The sequence below is a fragment of the Urocitellus parryii genome, chromosome X, assembly GCF_045843805.1.
Source record: "Urocitellus parryii isolate mUroPar1 chromosome X, mUroPar1.hap1, whole genome shotgun sequence".
NCBI classification, from domain to species: domain Eukaryota; kingdom Metazoa; phylum Chordata; class Mammalia; order Rodentia; family Sciuridae; genus Urocitellus; species Urocitellus parryii.
The window spans coordinates 75,091,171-75,118,684 of record NC_135547.1 but is presented as its reverse complement, the minus strand read 5'-3'; the positions used below and the strand labels follow the sequence as shown (position 1 = coordinate 75,118,684).

The window sequence follows — 27,514 nt, the reverse complement described above, 5'->3', positions numbered from 1 at the left end:
CCCTCTCTGACCACCATTATATATGTGGTCCATTGTTGACCAAAACATCATTATGTGGCACACAAACTTATTTCCTGTTTTCATACTAGTTTCCTGTTAGCTCTTGGCTTCTTCCACTGGATCTAAGACTCTACCATGATTTTGTCATCAGCTTCTTGCCTTACAAATCAAATCTGATATTTGGGTACACTGCATATGTATGTATATAAATATTAATAGGCTCCCTTTATTCCTCATTCACCACCACTCAGAACAGATAAAAACACATAGGAGGGAATTAATAATTATGAAGAAGCTATTATTTACTAGGAATTATGTTACTATTTACTAGAAATTGTGTTTTACAAATATGAGTTCACCTATCTCCACAACTCTAAGGAGGTATATATTCTAATACTATTTTACAAATGAGAAAACTGAAGCTGTGAACCTAAGATGGGAAAACTAAAATGCATATATAAAAATCTCTAATCCAAGCAAGGCATGGTAGAGCACACCTGTAATTTCAGCAATTTGGGAGGCTGAGGCAGGAGAAAGGCAACTTAGTGAGGTCCTAATCAACTAAGTCTCAAAACAAAAATTCAAAAGGGCTGGTGATATGGCTCAGTGGTTAAGTACCTCTAGGTTTAATTCCTGGTACCAAAATAAAGGAAAAGAAAAAAATATATAGCATTAATCATTGAATATGACAAATGTAGATAGGAAAAATTGATATATAAACAAGTGAAATAAACACAATTACAGATATACAGAAGATTAGAAATATAAAGTAAATCTACTTATCCACTTCTAGTGTTTTGTCAATAAATCTGAAAATCTAATAATATGAATAATTTTCTAAGAAAATATAAATTACCAAAATTGATTCAATATACAGAAAATCAAATCTTCAAGAAACCCTCAAAAATAATTTCCATTTTAATATAAATTATACCAGAGCATAGCAAAAACTTAAAAGCTTCCTAACTCCTTTTATATAGTTGACAAACCTTCAAGCTAAAGCCAGAAAAAAAAAAAGAGAGCAAATACATAAAAAACAACAAAGTTATAGGTCACTTTCTCATAGGAACAGGTTTGTAAAAGTTCTAAATTAACAACAAATATATTAAATTCAGCAGTGTAAAGGAAGAATGATTTCTGATTGGTCAATTAAGGAAATGATGGAACATATTTTTATAAATGTCAATAGGTTCAAAACGAAAAACTACATGATAATTAACTCTCAATCGATGATAAAATTCAATACTCATTTCTTATTTTAAAAAATATATAATTCTTGGGGTAGGAGTGTAACTCTGTTAGAGCAATTGCTTAGCATGCATGAAGCCCTAGGTTCAGTCCCCAGCATCATGCACATATTGGAAAAATGTAATTCTTTGGAAACTAGGAATAAAAGGTCATTTCCTTAACTTGAAAAAGTATATTTGCCAGAAATGTATAATATATAGTTAAAGGGAAAACACTAGCAACTTTCTGGTCAGAGTGGAAAAAGAAAAAAAAAGATAAGGATGTTTACTATCACTGGTACTATTAAACATACCAACAAAAGATAAGAAGGGAGGAATAGATGTCTAAAAGGAAGAGACCAAGTTGTCTACTTGAAAATAATATGAATATCCACCTCAAAAATCCATAAATTTCAACTGACAAATGATAATAAACTTAGAAAACAATTCATCAAGGTAATTAGATAAAAGATCAAAAATTTAAAAGTAATATTTTTGCAAGACAAGAATAGAAAATAAAAACATAGAGATTTGGGCTGGAGTTGTGGCTCAATGGCAAAGCACTTGCCTAGCATATGTGAGGCATTGGGTTTGATCCTTAGCACTGCATAAAATAAATGAATAAAATAAAGGTATGTTATCCATCTACAACTGCAAAATTTAAAAAAAAAAAGAGAGATTTAAAACAGCAGCAAAGTCTTTATTGTTGTCATAGCATGATCCCTGCTCTATGTATGCCTTGTCCAGTCACTTGCCATCTGCTACTGTGGACTTCTGGACTGCTCTGGTGCTGAATGCCTTCAACTATCTGAGCCCCACCTGATAGAGAACAAGGACTTTGAGTTACTTCCCCCAACTTCGCCCCCTCTCAGCAGGAAGCAGTTTGGAGATGTCATCATCACCCATTTTTCCATAGATATGGAATGTAGAAATTGACAGTGGGGAAATGTAACAATGGTCCACTTTATGCTTTAAATATTACCCTTGCTGCTCTGCCACTGCAACTTATTTTTTACAATGGACATGTTTCTTTCTCTTCCTCTCTACCTGCTCTCTCTAATCTCTCCCCCTCCGTAATCTTGGGGGTAACAGGATTACCTTTCTTCCCTCATCCTAGGCAGATTTATCTGTCACTGAATACACACTCACCATAGGAACAAAGCAACCCAGATCTTGGGGATGGTACCAGAAGATCTCAGAAATGACTATCTCCCAAATTAACAAGTGAATTATAACTCCAGACAGAGAACACATGGAATGTACCTTTGAGTCACTTCTTTAAAAGCCCCTTGTTCATGCTGCTGGGCAGAATCACAGCCTTTGGGACAAGAGTTCCCTGTGTTTCTCCTTTGTTAGCAAAGCAATAAACCTTTTTTTTTCTTTTTTCTCAAAAAATAAAATAAAACAAAACAAAAAAAAAAAAACAGCAGCAAATACTATAATACTCTGGAATAAGCCCAACAGAATTTGTGGTGTAAGAATTGTATTAAAAAAAATCTAGTTGGGTGCAGTGGCACATGCCTGTAATCCAGCAGCCCTGGAGGCTGAGGCAGGAGGATGGAGAATTCAGTCAGTGTCAGCAAAAGCAAGCCACTAAGCAACTCAGTGAGACTCCGACTCTAAAGAAAATACAAAATAGTACTGGGGATGTGGCTCAGTGATCGAGTACCCCTGAGTTCAATACCTGGTACCCCCCCCCAAAAAAAGGAAAACCACAAGCAGGCAAGCAGATGTGATGGTGCCTGCCTGTAACCCCAGCTCCACAGGAGGCTTAGGCAGAAGAACCACAAGTTTGAGACCATCTTGGACAACTCAACAAGATCCTCTCTCAACATAAAATAACATGGCAGAGGTGTGTAGGTCAGTAGTAGAGTGCATGCCTAGCATGAGAGAGAATCTTGGTCCAAGCTCCAAAACAACAACAACAACAACAACAACAACAACAACAACAAAAACCTACAAACCATACCAAATGACATAAATGAAGATAGATCTAATGCAGAGAGATTATGGTTCTGGATAGAAAGACTAAATTCTCCTTAATGTATTAGTTGAATCCAGTGCTCTAGAAAAAGCCCCAAAAGACTTTTTGTTGTTGTTGGTACCAGGGATCGAGCTAAGAGGCACTCAGCCACTGAGCCACATCCCCAGCCCTATTTTGTATTTTTTTTAAGACAGGGTCTCACTGAGTTGCTTAGCATCTCAGTTTTGCTGAGGCTGGTATTTAACTCTCGATCCTCCTGCATTTGCCAAAAGACTTTTAATAGTACTTGACAACTTGATTCTAAAATTCATCTGGAAGAAAAATATCAAAACAATTCTGATAAAAGAAAATTGAGGGGAATTGCACTCCCAGAAAGTAAAACATATTATAAACTAGAATTATGAAAAGGTCTAAGAATTTTTTAAAAATCAGCTAATATTAAGGATAAAATAGAGTCTAAAAATAGATCCCTCACACATATGGTTAGCTCAATACACCAAGATACTAAGCCTATTCAGTGGATAAAGGATTTAATCATTTATTTTTTTGGTACTGACAGTTGAACCCTGGGCCTTGTGCAGGCTTAGGCAATCACACTATCACCAAGCTACCGCCCCAGTTCAAGGAATTTTTTTCAGACAAAGGGTGATAGAAAAATTGGATATTTATGTTGGCAAGGGGAGATAATCATTGATCCCTATTATCTTGCTTTATAGACAATGACTACTACAAGACAGATAATGGAATTAATATGCAAGAAAAAAACTATGAAGTTTCAAAACGGAAACATAGAAGAATATCTACATGATTTTGAATATACAGAGATTTCCTGGAAAGGATGCCAATAATACAAAGTGTTAAAGAAAAATCTGATAAATTGAACTTTATCAAAATTAAAACTTTGCTCATCAAAACACGCCATAACGGCTGGGGTTGTGGCTCAGTGGTAGAGCGCTTGCCTAGGATATAAGGCACTGGGTTCAATCCTCAGCACCACAAAAAAATAAACAAATAAAATAAAGGTATTGTGTCCATCTACAACTAAAAAAATGATGCCATAATAAAAAGACAGACAAGTTGTAGACTGGAAGCAAATATTTGCAGTATGCACACTTGCCTTGAATTCACAATACATAACTCCTACAAATCATCAACTAAAAGTTGAACAACTTAATTTTTAAACATGGGCAAAAGACTTGAGTAGACACTTAAAAAACTATATATGGGACTAGAGGTGTAACTCAGTGATAGAATGCTTGCGTAGCATGTATAAGACTCTGTATCAGATTCCTAGCAAGACAAAATTCAAACCAACCAAACAAACAAACAAGATATATGAATAGCCAGTAAGTATATGAAAAGAGATTCAACTTTCACTATTTTAGAAATGCAAATTAAAACCACTATGAGATATCATTTGCCATCTATTAGAATTTCTAAGACATCTTTTTTATAAAGATGCAGAAAACTGGAACTTTCAAAAACTGCTGGGTGTTAAATGGTACAAACCATGTTATAGAACTAAGAGTCACTTTCTTATAAGTTAAGTATATATTTACTCCCTTCTATTCCTAAATTTAAAGTCAAGAGAAATTAAAACATATTCACAATAAGACCTATACAATAAGGCAGCCTTATTCACACAGAATAGCTAAAAACTGGAAAAAAATTTTCTATCAACTGGAGAATAGGAAACCAAAAAAAATATGGGTATAATCTTCATCAATACAAAGACACAGGTCTCAAACGAAGCAAGAACATGAGTAAATTGCAAAAAATGTTACGTTGAGCAGGAAGTGGTGGCCCATGCCTATAATATCTGCTACTATGGAGGCTGAGGCAGGAGGATCACAAATATGAGGTCTATTTCCCACAAAATAGGGAAACTCTGCCTCAAAATAAAATGGGCTGGAGATGTATCTCAGTGGATAAGCACCCCTGATTTCAATCCCTAGTGCAAAAAAAAAAGTAGCCAATCTTACGCATTTTGAAAAAAAAAGGAAAAAAATATACAGAATTTTTACACACACAAGATGACTGAAACGATTAACAAAGTTCAAAAATGAGGCTGAAAAAACATGTACTGTATATAAAAAAAGATTAATATCCAGAATATATTAACTATACATATGCAGTCAACAAGAAAATCACTACTTAAAAGAAGAAAAAAAAAAGCAAAGAAGGTATGAACAGGTTATTTATAGAAATGGAAAGAGAAAAAGCCAGTAATATGAAAAAAATACTCAATATCACAAGTAATTAGGGAAATATAAATTCCTAAAAATAACAGGCAATATTCAAGATAAGCAAAAATAAAAAGGTCAATAAATATCCAAAATTTTCAGCAGTATATCAAAACATAATTCTTAAATACTTTTAATATAGGTGGAGTGAATACTGAGGCAAATATTTTGGAGGGTAATATTTAGCAGTGTTTAAAATCTCAGCCAGGTGCTATGGCATGTGCCTATAATCCCAGCTATTAGGAATGTTGAAGCAGTAGGATCACAGGCTAATCAGAGGAATTTCACAAGACCCTGTCTCAAAATAAAAAAGTATAAAGGGTCTGGGAATACAGCCCAGTGGTAAAGTGCCCGTAGGTTCAATCTAGGAAAAAAAAAAAACCCACAAAACTCAAATGTATATACCCTTCAACTTAGTTCCTCTTCCAGGGATATAACCTGAAGAATACTCTCTTGTATTTCATGTACAAGATCATCCAACTGAAGTATCTTTTTGCAATAGGCAAAAAATAGACATCTAAGCAGCACAATTCACAATAGCTAAACTGTGGAGTCAACCTAGATGCCCTTCAATAGATGAATGGATAAAAAAAAAAATGTGGTACATATACACAATGGAATATTACTCAGCAATAAAAGAGAATAAAATCATGGCTTTTGCAGGTACATGGATGGAGTTAGAGAAGATAATGCTAAGTGAAGTTAGTCAATCCCCAAAAACCAAATGCCAAATGTTTTCTCTGATATAAGGAGGCTGATTCATAGTGGGGTAGGGAGGGGGAGCATGGGAGGAATAGACGAATTCTAGATAGGGCAGAGGGGTGGCAGGGGAAGGGAGGGGGCATGGGGTTAAAAATGATGGTGGAATGTGATGGACATTATTATCCAAAGTACATGTATAAAGACACAAATTGGTGTGAATATACTTTGTATACAACCAGAGATATGAAAAATTGTGCTCTATATATGTAATAAGAATTGTAATACATTCTGCTGTCATATATAAATTTTAAAAAATTTAAAAAATTAGACATCTATAGTGTCAAACAAAACAGGAATAAGTCAAGTGTGGTAGTATACTCCTCTAGTTCCTGCTATTTAGGAGGCTACTGCAGGAGGATCAATTGAGATCAGGAGGTTGAGGCCAGATTGGGCAACATATCAAGGCCTTGTCTCAAAAAATAACAGGAATAAACAAGGTAGATTCTGTATAGTATGGAATCCTATATAGCAATTTTAAAAATGGCAGACTGCTGGACCTGGTAGTGTGCACACCTGTAGTCCCAGAAACCCAAGAGGCTAAGGCAGGAGGATCACAAGTTCAAGGTCAGCCTTGACTAAAAATAAAAAATAAAAAGGATCCTGCCTAAAAATAAAAAATAAAAATAAAAGGATTGGGATGCAACTCAGTGGCAGAGTACCCCTGGGTTCAAACTCCAGTATGGCAAAATAAATAAGTAAATAATAATAAAAATGAGATAGACATACATATATTGATTGCAAAAAAAAAAAACTCAAAGATATATCACTGCCAGGTGCAGTGTTATACACCTATAATATCAGCGAGGCTGAGGCAGGAGGATCACAAGTTCAAAGCCAGCCTCAGCAACTTAGTGAGGCCCTAAGCAACTTAGTGAGCCTCTGTCTCAAAATAAAATATAAATGCAGTTCAGTGTCAAAATGCCCCTGGGTTCAATCCTGAGTACCAAGAGAAAAACAAAGATATAACACTAAGAGAAAATACAAGTTAAAAAATAATACATGGAACACCAGATGAAGCGGTGCATATCTGTAATCCCAGTGGCTTGAAAGGTTGAGGCAGGAGGATCACGAGTTCAATGCTAGACTCAGCAACTTAGAAAGGGCCCAAGTAACCAGTGAGATCCTGTCTCAAAATAAAATACAAAAAGGGCTGTGGATGTGGCTTAGTGGTTAAGCACCTCTGGGTTCAATCCCTGATATTCCCCACAAATAAATAAATAAATACACACACATACTTACATATACATACCCACACACATGTATGCATGCAGTATGATATAACATTTATCTCAAATGTTATGATAGTAGGATTGCAAATGCAAAGCAGCCTCAGCCACTGAGTGAAACACTGTCTCAAAAAAAAAAAAAAAAACAGGGCTGGGGCTATAGCTCAGTGGTAGAGTGCTTGCCGAGCATGTTTGAGACACTCAGTTCGATTCTTCGTGCCACATATAAATAAATAAAATAAAGATCCATCAACAACTAAAAAAAATTTAAAAAGAGTGGGTATGTTGCTCAGTGATTAAGCACTCCTTTGTTCAATTTCCAGTACCAAAAATAGAACAAAAACACGCAACCACCAATATGTGTGTGTGTGTGTGTGTGTGTGTGTGTGTGTGTGTGTGTGTATGAAGAAAACCTGGAATGATATCCACCGAGCAGATTAAAATGATTACCTCTGGATTAAGATTGAATGATAAATCAAGGGGAATGTTTGTCATCATCTGTATTATTTGTTTTTATGCTAGGAATTTATTAATGTATTACTTGTATAATTAAAAGGAAGTAATTTAGCAATGCCAAAATTTTTTAAAGCACATATTGAAACTATATTGCTATATGTACACATATACATATGCATAGAAAAACATCTGGTGAAGATAATGCACCAAATTTAATAACCATGGTTAAACAAGAGCCTAGCCAAAAGCTTGTAAAGAAGATCTGGGGAATGAGGTATCCACAGAGGGCTTTAAAATGTTCTGATCATATTTCTGGACATCAAGAAAGCCATATGCTGTGCAGTGCTATGTGCATAGTTAGGAAAGACCTAAAAAGACCTCAGTCTTGCACCTTTGGCTAGCTTTGAGGCCCTACTCAAGCAATGAAATGAATGCTAAGGCAAAGTTGTATAAGTGCCTGAATTGCGAAGGCATGCTCCAACACGTACACAAGCCCTAGGCAAATGGAAGAAGGATTTATTGGTTCAAGGCATTTAATGAAAGCTATATCCAATCATCAGCTATCTACTAAACTACTAAGCAGACACATCTGTGATAGCAAACTGCAGGAAACAGACAGTTTAAAGAATTAGTCCAGGGATGTTACTAAACAAACAAAAAAAGAGGTGTATCCTAGGAATGTGAAATTGATTTAACATCCAAAAATCAATTAATGCAACATACCACATCAACAGAATCAAAACAAAATAACATGATCATATCAGTGTATTATGAAAAGACATTTGACAAATACCTATTTTATGATTAAAAAAACTAGGTATAAAAAGGAATTTCCTCAACCTGGTTAGGAGTATCTAATGAAAAAATATAATTAAAATCATACAGTAAAAGATTCAGTGTTCTTCCCTTAAGATCAGGAGTAAGACAACAATATTCATGTTTACTCTTCTATTCAACATTATACTGGAGGTTACAGCCAAGAAAATTAGTCAAGAAAAAGAAATAAAGCACCCAGAATGGAAAGAAAGAGGTTAAACTGTTTCTACTCACAAGTGATATTACCTTATATATAGAAATTCTTTAAAACTCTATGAAAAACCTATTAGAATAGACAAGTTCTGCAAGGTTGTAGATACAAATTAATATACAAAACTCAATAAACAATTTAAAAATGAAATTAAGAAACAATTCCATATAAATGCCACTGAAAAGAATGAAATACTTAAAAATACCCAGCATAAGAAGTATAAGGTATTATACTCTAAAATTTTAAATAATATTAAAAGATATTAGAGAACACAAAATTAAAGACAATGTTCACACATTCAAAGACTTAATATTGTTAAAATATTAACATTAGCCAGGCATGGTAGCACACACCTGTAATCCTAGATACTTAGGAGGCTGAGGCAAGAGGATTGCAAGTTCAAGGCCAGTCTCAGAAATTTAGTGAGGCTCTGTCTCAAAATAAAATTAAAAGGGCTGGGAATGTAGTTCAATGGTAGAGTACCCCTGGGTTCAGTCCTCAGTACTAAAATAAAGGCAATATTTTCCACATGGATCTACAGATTTAACATAATTTCTATGAAAATGCAAGCCAGTTTTTCTGCGGAAAAATTGACAACTTGATTCTATCTTTCATATGAAAACATAAGAGACCCAGAATAGCTAACTCAATCTTGAAAAAAAAGGTGTAAAACTCACACTTCTCATTTTCAAAGTTTACTACAAAGCTACAGTTATCGAGAGAGTATGATACTGGCATTAAGGATAGACATATAGGTCAAAAGAATCTAATTGATTCTTGAGAAGGAGGCCAATAAAATTCAATGGGAAAAGATGAGACTTTTCAACAAATAATGTTGGGATTATTGAACATCCACATGCAAAAGATTGAAGGTGGACAACTACTTCATATCATAAACAAAAATTAAATAAAAATGAATAAAAAACTAAATATGATATGAATGGACATTTTTACAAAGAAGGTATACAAATTGCCAATAAGCACATGAAATGATGCTCAACACCATTAGACATAATTGAAACCTAAATAAAAACTACAAAAATGAGATACCATTTCACACACACTAGGATGGCTATAATTAGAAATACATAATAACAAGTGAGAATGTAGACAAATTATTGCTGATGAGAACATAAAATGGTCCTGTTGCTTTGGAAAACAGTATAGCATTTCTTCAACAAGTTAATCATGGAGTTACCATATGACCCAATAATTCCTTTCTTAGGTATATACCCAAGAGAAATGAAACATACATCCACAAAAAACTTGTGCAAAAATGTTGATAGCAACATGATTCATAATAATCAAAAATGGAAACAATCCAAACATACATAAACAGATGAATGCACAAATAAAAATTTCCTTATTGTTTGGCAATAAAAAGAATGACATACTGATATATGTTACAACAAGGATGAAACTTGAAAACATTATGCTATAAAAGCAGTCGGTGACAAAAGATCACATATTATATAATTCATCTTATATAAAATGCCCAGAATAGGCAAATCTATAGAGACAAAGGATTAATTACTGTGAGAAGGTAGGGAACAGACATTGTGGGAGATAGAGACTAATTGCCAGTGAGTGTTGAGAGCCACAGCCAAAGGGGCCCAGCAAACTTCCAGCTGCCGGCTGATGATTGGCTCACAGCGGCCCCAGCAACATCTAGCTGATTGGCTCCTCTGCGGTGCTGTTCATTGGGCTGTTTCCCTGCCCTTCAGACTGCCAGCTGATGATTGGCTCACAGCGTCCCCAGCAACATCTAGCTGATTGGCTCCTCTGCGGTGATGTTCATTGGGCTGTTTCCCTGCCCTTCAGACTACAGAACTGCTCATTGGGGGACTCCTTTGGCTCCGCCCATGCGACCCAGCCAATCGGCCTCAAGAGCAGGAGGATTGTGGGAGGTGGTGAGGTTTGTGTGGGGGAGAGGCTTGTGGAAGCCGGTGGTGGCAGTTGGGCTCTGAGGGTTTCTTTTCCTGAGGAGCTGTTTTGCTTGGCGTTTGTAGTTCTAAAAATAAAGTTAGTTTCTTTTGACAAGTGGCTCCTGAATTGTGCCCAGCCAGACTGCGGCAAGTGAGAATGAGTTTCTTTTTGGAGCGATAAAAATATTCATAAATTTATTGTAGTAATGGTTACACATCTCTTCTTATAAATATACTAATTAAATTACTGAATTGTATACTTAAAAAGGAGAATATCATGTTAATTATAACTAAATATTTTTTAAAAAGTTAAACAGTATTACCATGTGGCCTAGTAAGTCCACTCCTAGATATGTACTCAAGAAAATTTAAAACATTTGCCCTCACGAAAAATGTTCTGTATTCACAGAACAATATAACAGCCAAAATTGGATACAATTGATGAATGGACAAACGAAATGTGCTTATATCCATACAACTGAATATAATTCAGCATTAAAAAGGAATGAAGCCAGGTGCATGCCTGTAATGCCAGCTACTGGAAAGGCTGATACAAGAGGGACTATAAGTTGAAGGCCAGCCTAGGTACCTTAGCAAGACCCTCTCTCAAAATAAAAAGGGTTGGGGGAGCTGGGATTGTGGCTCAGTGGCAGAATGCTTGCCTCACACATGTGAGGCACTGGGTTTGATCCTCAGTACCACATAAAAATAAATAAACAAAATAAAGATATCATGTCCATCTATAACTAAATTAAAAAAAATTAGTTATACATAAATACAGTATCTTTATTTTGTTTATTTTTATGTGGTGCTGAGGATCAAATCCAGCCTCACATGTGCAAGGCAAGAGCTCTGCCACTGAGCCACAACCCTAGCCCCAACTAAAAATACTTTTGAAATATAAATGAAAAGGGTTGGGAATGTAGCTCAATGGTACAGTGCCCTGAGTTCAATCCCCTGTACACTTGGAGATGGAGATAAAATCCTAATATATACTACAACATGAATGAACCTTGCAAACTTTATGCTAAGTGAAAAAAGTCAGTCACAAAAGACCACATACATGATTACATTTTTATGAAATGTAGGTTAGTGGTTGTCTAGGACTAGGGAAAGTGGTAGGAATGGAGAATGAGTGCTAATGATATGGTGTTTCTTTTGGGGTGATAAAATATTCTAAAATTAGATTGTGGTGATGCCTGCACAACTCTTTAATTATACTAAAATCCATTAATGTATATAGTTTAAATGGCTGAATTTTACAGTAAGTGAATTATATCAGTAAAGCTGTTAAATAACTCAGAAGTGTATACCTAAAAGATGATAAAGAATTTATAAGAACCTTTAAGTACTGTATTAAGAAGGCTAAATCTCAAAGTACAAATATAGAACAAAAAGGACACTTTTAAATACATTCAGAACAAAAAGTTGAATGAGGAAGAAATAGGTCTCTGCCCTGTGCCAGCAGTATAAAAATGATAAATGACAAAGAGGCCAAATTCCTCAATTACTATTTTTGCTTCTGCCTTTTTAGTTCCCAAGAGGGAACTGAATATGATATTTACCCAATATGAGTAAAGAAGTAGTGAGGACCCAACTACTTTAATAAGAGTTGAAATATCCTGAGTCAGATGAATTATAACTGAGGGAACTGAGAGTAATTTCAAAAGAGACCATTGAAGCTATGTCAATGATCTTTGAGGAATCACAGACAAAGATGTTCCAGAAGGCTGGGCAGATGTAATTTCAAGTTTCAAAAAAAGGGTAAAAGTTAATTCCATAAATTACAGACCAGTGAATTTGATGTAAGTCTAGAATGGATTATTACAAGGTCATCTTACAAGAACCTGGAAATGGAGGAATGAGCAGTAGAAGCAACTTGAATTCACTAAGAAAAAGTCAATCTATGCTAATCCTTATTCCTTTTATTTGCATTTTTACTAAGCTGTTAGCTATGATACATATAGTAGACATAGTAGATCTGAACTTAGCAAGACATTTGACAAAATCCTTCACAAGATCCTTAAGAACAAAACTGAGGAATAAACTAAATATTATTCTCTGTTAGAGAGATTAATAATCATTTAAAGGACCATTCTCAAAGCATACAGATCACCAGGTCACTATCATGCTAGAAGCAGCTTTCTAATAACATACACCATAGGAATTTTCTAACTTTAGGCACTTGATCATTTAATTCCAACAAATTGAATAAAGATATGGAATCCATGCTAATGAGGTTTATACATGACAACATCAGGAAAGGATAGTGAATCCTTGGAATGACAGAATAAGGGTACTGATTTTATTTATAAGAGGTTGGGGAGGTAAAACAAAACAAAACTTGCCTAGACCAGATGAAATCAAATCAAGGGCCAGATCTAAATTTAATACCTGAATTAGAGAACAAATGCGTGGGAAAGAAATAATTTTTTTACCCTTGTTGAAATCATCCTCAAAAACCGAATTGCAGCTACTGTTAGAATGTGCTCTGAGCTGGGCATGATGGCAAATGCCATCATAATCCCAGTGGCTCAGGAGGCTGAGGAAGGAGGATCACAAATTCAAACCTAGCCTCAGTAACTTTGATAGGCCCTAAGCAACTCAGTGAGATCCTATCTCTAAAATAAATACAAAAAGGGCTGGGGAATGTGGCTCAGTGATTAAGTGTCCCTGGGTTCAGTCCCTGGTACCAATTAAAAAAAAAAAAGATTGTGCTCTGAAATATCCCAGATGAAACACTGGCAATATCAATAAGAGTACAAAAGTGTTTTTAATCTACAATTTTGACCTTAATTACTCTTACCCTCTTTTAGACGATCTCCTTCAGCCTTGGTTTTTTTCTGTCTTTCTGATCCAGCAAGGTCTACAAGATGGAGCTTGGAGCGGAAGCTGCTATTCCTGTGGTAATGACAGGAAGACACAGTAAGAATAATACACAAGTTTGAAAGTAACTGTGTATCAAAGATGATCTGCTAGCTCTCATTTGTTTTCTAAGTCAGTTTAAATAGATCCATTGGTCACTAATGCTCACAATACTGACATCAAATGATGAATCAAATCATTTGAAGAAGCAACCTTCATAGAACATAAAAAAGTCTTGACTATTGAAATTATAACTTACTTGTCATTTTTCTTTCTTTGCTCTATGGAAATTGTAAAGATGGCATGGGATCGGGATGACTGGGAGTTCATAGCTGTGGATGCCACAGTCCTACAGTTGTTGCCCTGCTCCAAACAGGAAACAGTATCCAAGGCAACTAGAACAGTCTTCTCAGTGAGTCCCACAATCTAATCCAAGAAAGAAATTTTTTTCTTATAGTTAATATTTCAAATGCTTGGTAAGAAATACAGGATTGGTGGTTTAAAAAAATGTCTTGATACTCCAGTAGAAACTCAATAAACAGCTATGAAATAAGACTACTTTAACTAGAACTCTGTGAAATGACCAAAAACCAAAGTCTCTAATCTTCCCTAAGAACTTAATAAACCAAGTGCTTGCTAATACTAGAGTCAGAGAAGATCCCTAGATTTTAGGGTAGTGATAGCCCCAAGTAAATGTAAATTTTGGCCCTGAAAGAGAACACATGAAGCTGGGTGTGGTGATGCACACCTGCAATCCCAGCAGCTGGGAAGGCTGAGGCAGGAGGATCACAAATTTAAAGCCATCCTCAGCAAAAGCAAGGTGCTAAACAACTCAGTGAGACACTATCTCTAAATAAAACACAAAATACAGCTCAGGATGTGGCTCAGTGGTTGAGTGCCCTGAGTTCAATCCTTGGTACTCCCTCTCTCAAAAAATATAACAAAAAACAAGAAAACAAGTGCAACACAAACAGCTATGGTATTTCCCTTTGCTAGTTTATTCTCCATGTGATTCTGTGCATCTCCCTGTACTTCTGACCCATTTGATACCTCATTTTCATTAGAGGAAACAGCAGTATATAGTTTTTGCAGCATCAGGAATTCAGGAAAATAAGGTCTCATGTTTGGTACTATATTCATTCACTTGGGAGAACTTATATGAATTGAAATTTTGTGGAGCCTCTGGGGAGATAGGACTAGATCTTTATGAAGTTCTTTCAAACCCCAATGTGACAATTTTTTTTGGCAATACTATGGATAGCACCCAGGGCCTTGCTTGTACAGGACAAGTGCTCCAACACTGAGCTATATCCCCAGCCCAAATATGCTGATTTTATTACTCCATAACTCTTAAAACTGTAACTACATCCCTAATTTCTATTCCTTTATTTCTAACTGCCTGCAACTTATTCTTTGAAATCAATAAATTAAAAGCCAAACTCATTTTCCTTCTACCAACACTGATTCTCTACACTATTTCTCCATTTCTATTAATATCTCTATTCTCATTATCTCGAAACTTCAGATCACCTTCAACTTCTCCCATTCCCCCATATCCCATCTATCACCAATTCCTAGTCATTCTTCTTTTGAATCCATCACTTCCTTTTCCCTTCCAAATCTACTTGCTGAGTCCAGGTTTATATTATTTCATGTTTGAAAAATAAGGCAACAGTTTCCTCAACTGGTCTTCCTCACCCTTGTCTTTTTTTTTCAATCCATTTCTGTTTAATTTTCCTAAAACCTTGCTTCCCAAAATGTCACCAAAGTACTGAACACTGTGCTAGATAATGAGGATACAAAGACATTTTAAAATGTTCTCCTAACTCCAGAAGCTAATGTAGTTGGAGAGATATATATGTAAGATAAAAAATTGGTAAAAATTAGCCATAGCAACCTTTCGTTCAGAAGTAGTAAATAATTTAAACTTATATGCTGTTTAGAGGGACAGAAATAGCTTTTCACTTTGGCTTCACAATCTGGTCCTAATACATCTCCTGTTATTCCCCTGCCTAAATCCTATAGTCCAGACTAGTCTAGGCCTATTCAGCTTTCCTGTTGAAGGTATTCCTTACAACAAGAGTACCCTTACTTCTCTCTACTTATTTAAATACCATCTATCCTACTTGAAGGGATATTTACAAACTTGTCCTTATCCACTCAGGTTTGTGTCAGGAACACATTTCTTTGAATTGTACATCTCACCTCAACATCATGTGGGACTTAATTCCTTAGAACAGGACACATGAAAGATGTTGGGACAGGGTCCAATGCTGGTTCAGAACCAACATTCTTTCTAGTGACAGCAAGTACAGGTTTCTTACTGCCAGGTTTCTGAACTACCTTCCTATATTCCAAACTTATGGGACCTGACCTTTAGGTCTTGCTTTAATACCTAGTTAACAAATTAATGATCTGGAAGGGAAAAAAAAAATCTCTGAAGCACAGGCATCTGCCCCTTATCACTTCCTTAAACCAGCAACTTTCCCTTTTTTCTTTGTGCAGAAAAAAAAGGGAAGGAGAAGATGGGTAAGATATTATTTCTCCATATTTTATCAAGTCTGAACTACCTATTCTCACCCATTTCCAGCCTCTGATTCTCCCTCCCCTGTATACTCAAGTTCCACCTCCAGATCCTGCACCTATACCATGTGACAGAGGCTCTCACAAAAGTGTTCTTCTCCCTATAGTACGTACAAATTTAAAAAAATCATATTCAATTTTTCATTTTTATATCATTGTAGAGCTTAGCACAATGTGTATTACAATACTGTCCAACAGAATTTTCTATAATCATGGATACATCCTGTACCTATGCTGTTCAATATGGTAGTCATAAGTCACATATAACTACTGAGCACTTGATATGTGGCTGGCAGGGGAATTTAATTTTAAATTTTATTCCATTTTAATTAATTTAAAACTAAATAGCCACTTGTGACCATACTAGAAATTTCAGCCTCAGAACTCTGTAATAATTAATAAATGTTTAATTGATCTTAGCATTCCACAAGAAGTAACAGGAAGGTGATAAAACTGAATGTGAATCCTCCCTTTTTTCCCCATAAGAGCTCCCATCGAGAAATTCAAGATAAACAAAGGCAATTTAGGACCATGCAAAACCTAAAAGACTGAGATGTTAGTAGTCATTTAAAACCATAGTCCCAAAGAAAAAGGTATATGAACTTTAGTAGTTGCCAACATTTTTAATAATATCAAATAAAAGATAAACACACCTTTATGCCTTCTTTAGGATCTTCCCGGATATTTATTTGAGAGGCTTTCTCACGAGAAGGGCATAGAAGATCCAAAATTTCTTCATTGTAAATCTGATATTGTTGAAAGTAAAGTGGTAAAAACAAGCTGTTAACAGCAATACTCTCTTAGTATTGGAAACAGGTCATTTTAAAAAATACTCTGTGGGCTGGGAATGTGGCTCAAGCAGTAACGCACTTGTCTGGCACGTGCGGGGTGCTGGGTTCGATCCTCAGCACCACATAAAAATAAAATAAAGATGTTGTGTCCACCAAAAACTAAAAAGTATATATTAAAAAATTCTCTCTCTCTTTAAAAAAATAAAAAATACAGGGATACTGCCACATCGATGTTCATAGCAGCACAATTCACAATAGCTAGACTGTGGAACCAACCTAGATGCCCTTCAATAGATGAATGGATAAAAAAAAATGTGGCATTTATACACAATGGAGTATTACGCAGCACTAAAAAATGACAAAATCATGGAATTTGCAGGGAAATGGATGGCATTAGAGCACATTATGCTAAGTGAAGCTAGCCAATCCCTAAAAAACAAATGCCAAATGTCTTCTGTGGTATAATGAGAGCAACTAAGAACAGAGCAGGGAGGAAGAGCAGGAGGAAAAGATTAACATTAAACAGAGACAAGAAGTGGGAGGGAAAGGGAGAGAAAAGGGAAATTGCATGGAAATGGAAGGAGACCCTCATTGTTATACAAAATTACATATAAGAGGTTGTGAGGGGAATGGGAAAAAAAAACAAGGAGAGAAATGAATTACAGTAGATGAGGTAGAGAGAGAAGATGGGAGGGGAGGGGAGGGGGGATAGTAGAGGATAGGAAAGGTAGCAGAATACAACAGTTACTAATATGGCATTACATAAAAATGTGGATGTGTAACCGATGTGATTCTGCAATCTGTATACGGGGTAAAAATGGGAGTTCATAACCCACTTGAATCTAATGTATGAAATATGATATGTCAAGAGCTTTGTAATGTTTTGAATAACCAATTAAAAAAAACAAAGAAAAAATAAATAAATAAAAATACGTTGTGGCTTTCTGTACTTAAAATTCTGTCTACAATGAACATATATTAGAATTAAGAAAAAGGGCCATGGTGTATCTCAGTGATAGAGTTCTTAGAGCTTGCCTAGCATGCACCAGACAGTTGGTCATATCACTCCCACCACATACACAAAAGGGACTTTAACCTTATATGTAACCATTTGCTGTTTTACAAGAATGAATTCCATATTACTTGTAACAAAACTGAGACTACTCTTTTGGGATAGAATTTCCTTTTTTAAATTTTTCAATTGTAGTTGGACACAATACTTTAATTTTGTTTATTTTTATGTGGTGCTGAGGATTTAATCCAGAGCCTCTAAAGGGCTACTCTACTACTGGACACAACCCCAGCCCAAGGACAGAGTTTCTTAGGAATAGCAGACCTTTTAAAAAAGTTACATGGGTGTCCAAATTCAGTTCTCTGATGGTGTTCTAACAGAACTACCTTCACCAACTTTGTTAAAATGTGAACAGTGTGGGCTGGGGATGTGGCTCAAGTGGTAGCGCGCTCTCCTGGCATGCGTGCGGCCCGGGTTCGATCCTCAGCACCACATACAAACAAAAATATTGTGTCCGCCGAAAACTAAAAAATAAATATTAAAAAAAAATTCTCTCTCTCTCTCTCCCCACTCTCTCTTTAAAAAAAATGTGAATAGTGGGTTCTTAAGGGAGGAGAGTATGAAGACTGGGAGCAAGGAAAGCAAAAGGGAAAAGTAGCAACTAATATTTTAACAGCAAATAAAACTGTGTAAGTATTGAGAACAAAGCTTAACACATGGTAAGCACTATATTTGTTTGCTATTATTGCTGATGCTAATTATTTAACATGCCACCTGGCCACAGTAGGTGCTCAACAAATATGTGTTTAACAACTCAATATTTCACCCTTTATTTTCGTACTGAGGATTGAATCCAGGGGTGTTATACCACTGATCTACATCCCTAGTCCTTTGCATTTTTAAAAATTTTGAGACAGGTTCTCACTAATTTGCTGAGGATCGGCTATGTTGCTGAGGCTGGCCTTGAACTTGTAATCCTCCTGTCTCAGCTTCCCAAGTTGCTGAAATTACAGTTGGGCACCACTAAACCCAGCTTCACCCTAATTTTTAATAAACTTTTTCAGGAAGCAGCAAAATTATAACTTAAGCCTCAAAAGAGTAAAGGTAAATCAAATACATTTCTATATACTCTACAGGAAATCAGTAACAGAAGCCAAACTGGAATTTAAAAATTCCTATCATCTTTTGATATGGCAATGCCAATTCCTCTAACAATCAGATTAAATATACTATCCCAATAAGAAAAGAAAAGAATTGGGTCAGAGCCAGATCCAACTGAGCCAGTACGTTTTCTCTATCAATTTATTAAAATACAATTTACTAAAAATGTAATTTACTATCTGAGTCATGCCAGGAAAAATGATTTGGATTTATTTTTCTATCCAAAGATAACTTTGAATTCAGAATAATTAAAGATAAATCACTTACCTCCAAGTAAGATACTTTCAGAGTAAATTCAAAGTCACTCTTTTTATCAATTTCTTTAAATAGCAGTTGTATTACCCTAGGAATGACCCCAACTGTTGGTTCATTTTCTTGCTCTGCAGTATATGCACCTCCCATTGAATAGGTTTTTCCAGAGCCAGTCTGCCCATAGGCCAGGACAGTTGCATTGTATCCTAGCAAAATACAAGTCACATGCATAGTGTTGTGAAAATATTTTCACCCAATCAATATACTCTATTTCCTTCAGCAATTACTTGTAATAAAATTGAGATTGCTCTCTCAAGACAAACTCTTAGGAAGAGCAGACACAAAGAAAAGCTTTGTTAAGGCCTTGACTTTGCACTATTCAAAGTAAACAAATAACCAAAAAAAAAAAAAAAAAAAACTAACCCCAAATTTTGACCTCTCTTGAAAACTCCCTAAGAGCTAGGATGTCAAATACTTAAAAGATAGTGAAGGTGGCTAAGCCATGGTAAAAAGTCACTGGGAAATTTATAATCCTACTATCTCCCTACCTTGAGCAATTCTAAATTATGGGAATTAAATGAAAAACTTAGAAACTACATAAATAGAAGGAATTCTAACATGTATTCATTTGATTAAGATACTCTTCATTTGAAAAGGCAACAACATTGTTTTTTACAATTGATGAAAATATCCATTCCCTTTCTGAACTCAAGGAGTGTACCTGGTTGATATTATCAGGCTTCTCACTAAAATATTATCATTGAAGTATGATTCAATGTAATATATATCCTTTGTTTTTATAGAGGATTGATAAAGAGCCACCTATTCAAAGATGTTCATGACATAATTACTCAAAAATAGCAGGTAAAGCAATTGTTAAGTGTAAGTGTAGGTATTAGAAACAATCAAAAGGATATATAAATTATTAACATTCTGATATTTATCTTTAAATAACAGGATGGTAAGTGATATTTTTTTGTTTTTTTTTCCTTTCTACTTGTTTGTATTTTCTAAATTATTAAATGGAACGCCCATTGAACAATCATTGTGTTTTCTGTTGGTACCTATATAATCATGACTGTCAAATTTCTGTTTGAGTTTAGATTCAGTAAAAATGTTTATTTTATAGATCAATTTTTATATTTTCTCTTGTCAGAGAATCCAGATTACTAGTTACTTGGACATTCTCCTTTTATCCCCTAAGTTGAAAGTTATGATTGAAATTAAACCCACCTAACAACTATAGCAAGATTTTAAAAAATTAACAATTAGATAATAGATGGGCTATTCTCACCTTAACTTCAATATTTATAATTCATTATCTAATTATAAGATCTAGCTACTAAAACTGTAAGCATAGCACCTAGAAGGAACACTAAGTCCAAATTTACTTCAGGTGAAAAAAATGTAACCTTAGGAAGATGTCTCTTATTAGAGTGGTAGACATGTTCTAAAGGAAGATAAAACAAGCTTTCTGTGTTAAATAATCACATTTTTATCAAAATCATTACCTACCATTTATCAAGATAATTTTGGAATCTAAAGGAAAAACTTTTAAGTTTTGAAACAATGTGTTAACCTAAATGATAAGATTGAAGTTTTGTGGCATTTATGCCAGAACATCAGAAGATGCTAAATTGAAAGTTTTACTGTAATAGATTGCTGGTATCACCTGGCATAACTCTGCAGCAAGAGGATAACATTCCATAATTTTCTGCAATACCACAGATATTTGTAGATAGGAACATCTTGGGAAACCAGGTTTCAGAACTTTCCATAAAATGCCTAAGTCTCTATAGTACCAGGAGTTTAGAGTATAAGAGGGTGTTGTTGAGGTGAATATGAAAAATAATGGGCTTTTGCAAATGAGGACAATGTTAACACCATGTATATTGCAATCACTTTTGACTTTATATCATCTTTATAAGACTATAATTTAATTTTCATAGTTTGCCAAGTTAAGAATATGAAAGTAAAACTATAGTACTCTTACTAAGTTATTAGTAAGAGTTATAATCTGAAGAAAATGACCACATAGTGAAGCTTCTGATTAACATCATTTTAGGAATAGCTAAAGAAAAACAGGAATGGTTAATTAGAAAAGAATTAAACAGAACCATGTAACAGTCTTCCAAATATGTAAAAAGAAAAGATTGATTTTATAGTTGAGAAACCTGCCAGATTAACACCTTAATCAAATGATAAAAATGTACATCAACAGTAATGGAACAAATCAAAATTATGTCCTAACTGATAGGATTCAATGAGAAAAATACAGCATCACTCTTGTTATATGTCTACTAAAAGATACACAACCTGAATCTAATAAAAACATCAGACAACTAAAATTGAAAAATGTTTACACAATAACTAGCCTGCAATTTTCAAAAGTGCCAAGATTGGGGCTGGTGTTGTAGCTCAGTGGTAGAGCGTTCACCTCGCATGTGCAGGACCCTGGGTTTGATCCTCAGCACCACATAAAAATGAATAAGTAAAATAAAGGTATTGTGTCCAACTACAACTAAAAAGTAAATATTAAAAAAGTGCCAAGATTATGAAAGTAAAAAAAAAAAGGACTCAGGAATCATTTTATAATGGAGACTAAAGAAGCAGCACAGCTAAATCTAAAGACATGTGATTTTGAACTAGATCTTTTTATTTCTATAAAGAATACTATTGAGAAAGCTTGAATGGGGCTTTGAAGATTAGATGGCATTAATGTGGCAATACAAATTTCATGAGTATGATAATTATAGTGTGTTACCACAATTAAGTTACCTTAGAAGAAAGTCCCTCTTTGTAGGAAATACACACTAGCGTTAGGGGGTCATCAGGTCAACAAGTCATCTCAAATGGTTCAGGGAAAAAGTTCTTTATACTAGTCTCACAACATTTCTATAAGCTTAGTATCCTTAACCTTTGAAGCAAAGTGTTAAATGTGCACTGAGCCATGACCATTTTTTAAAAGGTGAATATATATGTTAATAGCTGTTTTCTGTAAAAAAAAATTCTGTTTATCTAGAGGGATGAACTAACATCACTGTGTAGAAATTACAGAGAAATAAATTTCTTCTCAATATAAAGATCTAACACAAAGATATTCAAACACCACATTTCAAGCAGACTACCCTATGAGTCTGTGAGTTCCCTGTTAAGAAAAAAAAATTAACCAGTCACTAGAAATTAACCTAACAGTTATTATTAGAAAGCATTTCTCTACTGAATGGAAAGTTAAAATAAATTGTGTATAAATGAACATTTCCACTTTGAGTCACCATGGTTCTACTTCTTTTAAATGAATCTTTATTTTGTAACTTGAATAACCATTGTACTAGAATAACAATGAGACATTTCTCAGGTACTCCTCTCTTTTAGAACCCTGCCCTAGTCTTCAACATTAAAGCCTTAGCTTCTACAATAAAGATTATTAACCAGCCATAGTATTCAGGGGCTTAAGGAAATCTCCTTCCCCACCTCAAAGAATTCTCATCATTCAAGACCTATATTAAAGCTTCCCTATTCTGTGAAATTCACCCCAAATCCCCCAAACAGGATTAGTGCCATAAACTTTTTTCATACCATTTTGTATGACAGTAGTGCTAGTTCTGTAGCAGGACTGACTCTGTGGTATATTTTTAACTTTTAAAATATTTTTCTTAAAGGTAGGTGCAATAAATTTGTTAAAAATTTTATGTATTAAAATTATTTATGTAGTCATCTATCTCTTCTGGACTTTGAACTCCTTCTGGGCCTGGAAGCTAAATTATTTATCTTTGAATGAATAATACTGAATGAATACTGAGGCCTGACTGACACTCAAGCAGGTTGGCACACTGATCCCTCACCAAAGACCTTATTGTACTCCAGTGAGGTTCCAGGCAAATGAAAAAATGTACACATTAAAGATGAACAGAACCACAGGATACAAACAGTATAAATCTAGCTTTGAGAGTAGAGAGACTTTTACAAATGTTTCTAGGTTTCACAAGTGTTATTAAGCTGTGGGCTTTTCGAAGGCAGGAATCACATTTCATCCACTCCTATATTTGCAGTGCCCAAGCATGGCACAATGTATATGCTCAAGAAATGTTCGGCAAATTAAATAGCCTCACCTTTAAAAATGCCTTTTATGAGTGGTGCTACTGCTGTATTGAAGACCTCTTCTTGTTCAGTGGAGGGGTCAAACACAAAATCATAGGTAAAGGATTTATCAGTACCAACGACCACCTACGCAAGGCAAGGGACAAGATGTAAGGAAAAAAAAAACAGCTAGACCACGCCCCACGCTGCCATTCAGCCCCAGCAGTTCACAAAGGAGCCCTGGACTTTGCTACGCACCTGAGGCTCCCCCGGCACGAAGGAAAGGCACATCTGACAGCCCTCGCTAATCTCTTTAGGGACTAGAGGGCGACAACGCAGTGCCACCCTTACAGGAATTCCCTTCACCTCTTCCTTCATCATCCTAGCTCAGCACCGTCTCTGCAGGGGAGAAAAACAGCTTTCTGATGAATCTTGGTATGTAGGCAGGGGTAGGAGTACCTCCAGGAGGGTGGGAGCGTTGGGAAACTCAGCCTTAGCCGTGGCAGCCTCCCCTCCCAAGGGATCGCTGCCCCAGATTACTGTTGGACTTGACCGCGACTGAATGGCCCGTCAGCCCGACACTCGGAAGAGTGAAGTGGCATTTAAAATGAAAAGAAAAAACTCCAGCGAACCCAGCGACAAATAACAAAGTCCCAAGGTAAAGGGAATGGTAAAATCTGAGCTAAGATGTGCCCCCTTAACTCACCCAACTAAACGTCCCTTTCCCCGGTCTTTCCTGGTCTCCAGGCGCCCTGTTCCAACTGGAGGTTTAACCGCCAAGTTTCAAATCGGTTCCAGAGGCGCCAGCCAATCGGAGCGCAGATAGCCTGCAGGCCGAGCACACACGTCGGCGCGCGCAGGATGACGCGTTAGGGAAAGGAAGGCAAGTTGGTCGCAGCCAGGCCCCGCCCCTTTTCGACCCTACTGAGGATCTGCTTCCGGTTCCCAGGTTGTTTGGCTGTGAGCCGAGCCAGGGGAGGGTGAGGGCTTTGCGGCTGCTGAGGTGGTTCGGTGTTTAAGCGGTGGTGAGCGCGGGACTTGGGCGGAATGCAGGACGGGGAGCTGGAAGGTGGCTGGTGGTGAAGGAAGAATCAATCTGGGGATCTCTAGAGAGCGTGGAGCGGTGCTTGTCCCGGAGTCCCTTTGAAGAGTTGAAGTCAGCACTCCCCTGGATCTCAAAAGTAGATCTTTTTAGACGCTACCCTGATTTCCTCTTCTCTAGGATGAAGACAGTAACAACTGTTTTGCTGAATTGTTGTGGGAAATGAGATCATGTCTCTAGAATACCTAGCAGAGTGTTTGGCATCCACATATTTATCAAAGTTAATAGTTTCTAACTATCTTTTTTCTTCCTTCGGTCCTCCAAACCTTAAAATCTAGATGTGGGCTAGACCCATAGACTGATAACCTTGGAATGGGTTGGAGCTGCTTGCTGAAACTTGCTGGGCTGCCATCTCTTTTGAATTAGTTGTCAGCCTTGATTCGCCTTTTCTTTTTAGGGTCTTGCCTGAGATGGACAGCCGAATTCCTTATGATGACTACCCTGTGGTTTTCCTGCCTGCCTATGAGAATCCCCCAGCATGGATTCCACCTCATGAAGTGAGAACCTTCAGTATTCCTGAGTAGGGAATTTTTCCCCTTGGTTGTGATATGATGTATAAAAGGTAGAATGACAGTGTTAGAAAGCTAAATGGAGAATGAATCTTAGCCCTTGTTTTAGCCAAAGGACCCAGAAACCAAATTATTAGCATCAGAGACCAAATGAGAACTTCTTATGGAAGCCACTTGCTGGGGTCTGTTCACACCAGTGAATTCTGGAAATCCAGCCCTAGTTTCCATTCTGTCAAGAGGTAAAGAAGTGGGGAGCTATAGAGCTATTAGCATATCCCCATGCTAAACATCTACTCATTTGAGTAATGTTTATCTGTTCTACTTAAACTAAGTCTATGACTTTACCTTTTCTTGACTTCAAGATGATGCATTAGTATTAGTCAAAAGATGGTAAATGTGACATCTAAGCTGGTAGTAAGATTTCTGAGGACTGGGGTTGGCTCAGTGGTAGAGCACTTGCCTAGCACATATGAGGCACTGAGTTCCATCCTCAGTGCCACATAAAATAAATAAATAAATTCTAAAAAAAAATTTGAGATTGTTTTGTCTTGCAGAGAGTATACCACCCAGACTACAACAATGAATTGACCCAGTTTCTGCCCCGAATTGTCACACTGAAGAAGCCTCCTGGAGCTCAGGTGAGCCATGGTGCCTCTTATTCCAGGCTACATTTGTGCATACCACAAGCTGGCCATGGTTGGGAAATGGATTGGAAAGCAGATGGGGAGATGAGGAAACTTCCTTTCTTATGGCTAGAAAAGCTGAGCTACCATTTCCACAACTTCTCATTTCCCTCTGAGGAACACATGAGCCTAGCTATTTTACTGTGATGCTACTAGATATTCTGTGTGTTCGTTGTCTATGTTGAGCCCCCATTCCATGCTCTTGTCTTACAGTTGGGATTTAACATCAGAGGAGGAAAGGCCTCCCAGCTAGGCATCTTCATTTCCAAGGTATGTGTGCCTGGTAGGCAATATGGACAGCCACTTCCTTTGTATATCAGATTGGAGTACCCTGATATCCCAAGGGCTAGTGGGCTCCTAGAATTGGCAAAATGGGGACATCCCCTTTCCCACACAGAGCTTTGCATTTGGCAAGCCCTCTATCTCCCTACATTGTCACAGAAAAAAGTAATAGCACATTACCTTTGAATAGCACCAAATTTCACCTGCAGTCTTCTGAAATTACCCCATCCCAATCAAACGTATTCTCTACTAACAGGTGATTCCTGACTCAGATGCACATAGAGCAGGACTTCAAGAAGGAGACCAAGTTTTAGCTGTGAATGATGTGGATTTCCAAGATATTGAACACAGCAAGGTGAGTACAGTACTTTAACTGTGGTGATGACAGAAGCCATCCCAGGTAGGACAGGTTGGACAGGATTAACGTAAACATGTAACATGATAAGGAAGCATCTCTCCTAGGGAAATGTACCAGAGGGATGGAGTGGCACATCCCCTCCCCCATTATGATTGAGTCCTGGGTTTTTTTCTCATCATTGGTACAAGCTCCTGTGTTCCTTCCAGGCTGTTGAGATCCTGAAGACCGCCCGAGAAATCAGCATGCGTGTGCGCTTCTTTCCCTACAGTAAGTGCCAGTTTCTTTTTTACTTACCTGACAAGGCCCTAGATAGGAACTCTTTAAACACTGATGACTGAAAGCCCCAGATGTTGGGGATGGGAAATCAGGAGCCTACGCCTGAAAATAACATGCTCTGTTCCTCCTTTTCTTTCTTCTTTCCCCCAGATTATCATCGCCAAAAAGAGAGGACTGTGCACTAGAGAGTTGCAGCCCATGGCCCTCCATGTGGAATCTGCCAGGACAAACTAACTAGGCCCAAGGGAAGCCACTTGGGAAGTTCTACTCTGAGCCATTCCCTAGCATAGTGGGGTGGGGAGGATAGAGAGAAAGTTGTCAGCTTTGTTACCCAAACTGTACTGTACTTTTAATTCCCTAATATTCTAGGCAAGCTTTATTCTCTGAAAGGAACAGGATGAAAATGTCTAGGTATAATCTAGCCTGTGGGGAACCTAGCTAGGAATGGCAACTGACATTTATTGGTTACCATGGGCTTAGTACTTACACATCTTTATCATTTTAATTATAGAAATAAGTTAGAAAATATTTGGAACTTTCCATCTGATTGCCTGGCCATTTCATCTATCCTTGTACTATCAGAATTGTCATACATGTTGGGTACTCCAATAAGACACTTTTGCCCCTTCCTCCTCCTATCATCTCCCCCAAAATGTAAAGTACAGTACTGAATAAATGTTGTTGTAACTTTTGAATGATGCTGATTGGATA

The 27,514-nt window shown here is 36.5% G+C and overlaps 2 protein-coding genes across 3 annotated transcripts in view; one reads left to right on the top strand and one right to left on the bottom strand.

Annotated features, from left to right (window-relative positions):
* Kif4a (kinesin family member 4A) overlaps positions 1–24,341 on the bottom strand; it is a 143,121-nt gene extending 118,780 nt beyond the window's left edge. Inside the window, exons 1-7 of the mRNA XM_026399977.2 lie at positions 24,300–24,341; positions 23,852–23,992; positions 23,626–23,740; positions 19,529–19,719; positions 16,951–17,043; positions 13,974–14,140; positions 13,656–13,750 (exon numbers count right to left, since the gene is read on the bottom strand). Of these exons, the coding sequence (XP_026255762.2) occupies positions 13,656–13,750; positions 13,974–14,140; positions 16,951–17,043; positions 19,529–19,719; positions 23,626–23,740; positions 23,852–23,974 (784 nt within the window). The 5' untranslated portion in view covers positions 23,975–23,992; positions 24,300–24,341. The remainder of the gene's footprint in view (positions 1–13,655; positions 13,751–13,973; positions 14,141–16,950; positions 17,044–19,528; positions 19,720–23,625; positions 23,741–23,851; positions 23,993–24,299) is intronic.
* A 197-nt stretch (positions 24,342–24,538) lies between these two features.
* On the top strand, positions 24,539–27,491 carry Pdzd11 (PDZ domain containing 11). Of its 2 annotated transcripts, none has more exons than XM_026399980.2 (7): positions 24,539–24,618; positions 25,093–25,192; positions 25,759–25,842; positions 26,101–26,157; positions 26,426–26,524; positions 26,734–26,794; positions 26,954–27,491. In XM_026399980.2, the coding sequence occupies exons 2-7, from the start codon at positions 25,106–25,108 to the stop codon at positions 26,986–26,988; spliced, it is 423 nt and encodes a 140-aa protein (XP_026255765.1). In that variant the 5' UTR covers positions 24,539–24,618; positions 25,093–25,105; the 3' UTR covers positions 26,989–27,491. The 2 variants fall into 2 exon arrangements, with proteins under 2 accessions (XP_026255765.1, XP_026255766.1); XM_026399981.2 differs by lacking the exon at positions 24,539–24,618 and adding an exon at positions 24,629–24,774.
* The last annotated feature ends 23 nt before the right edge of the window (positions 27,492–27,514 follow it).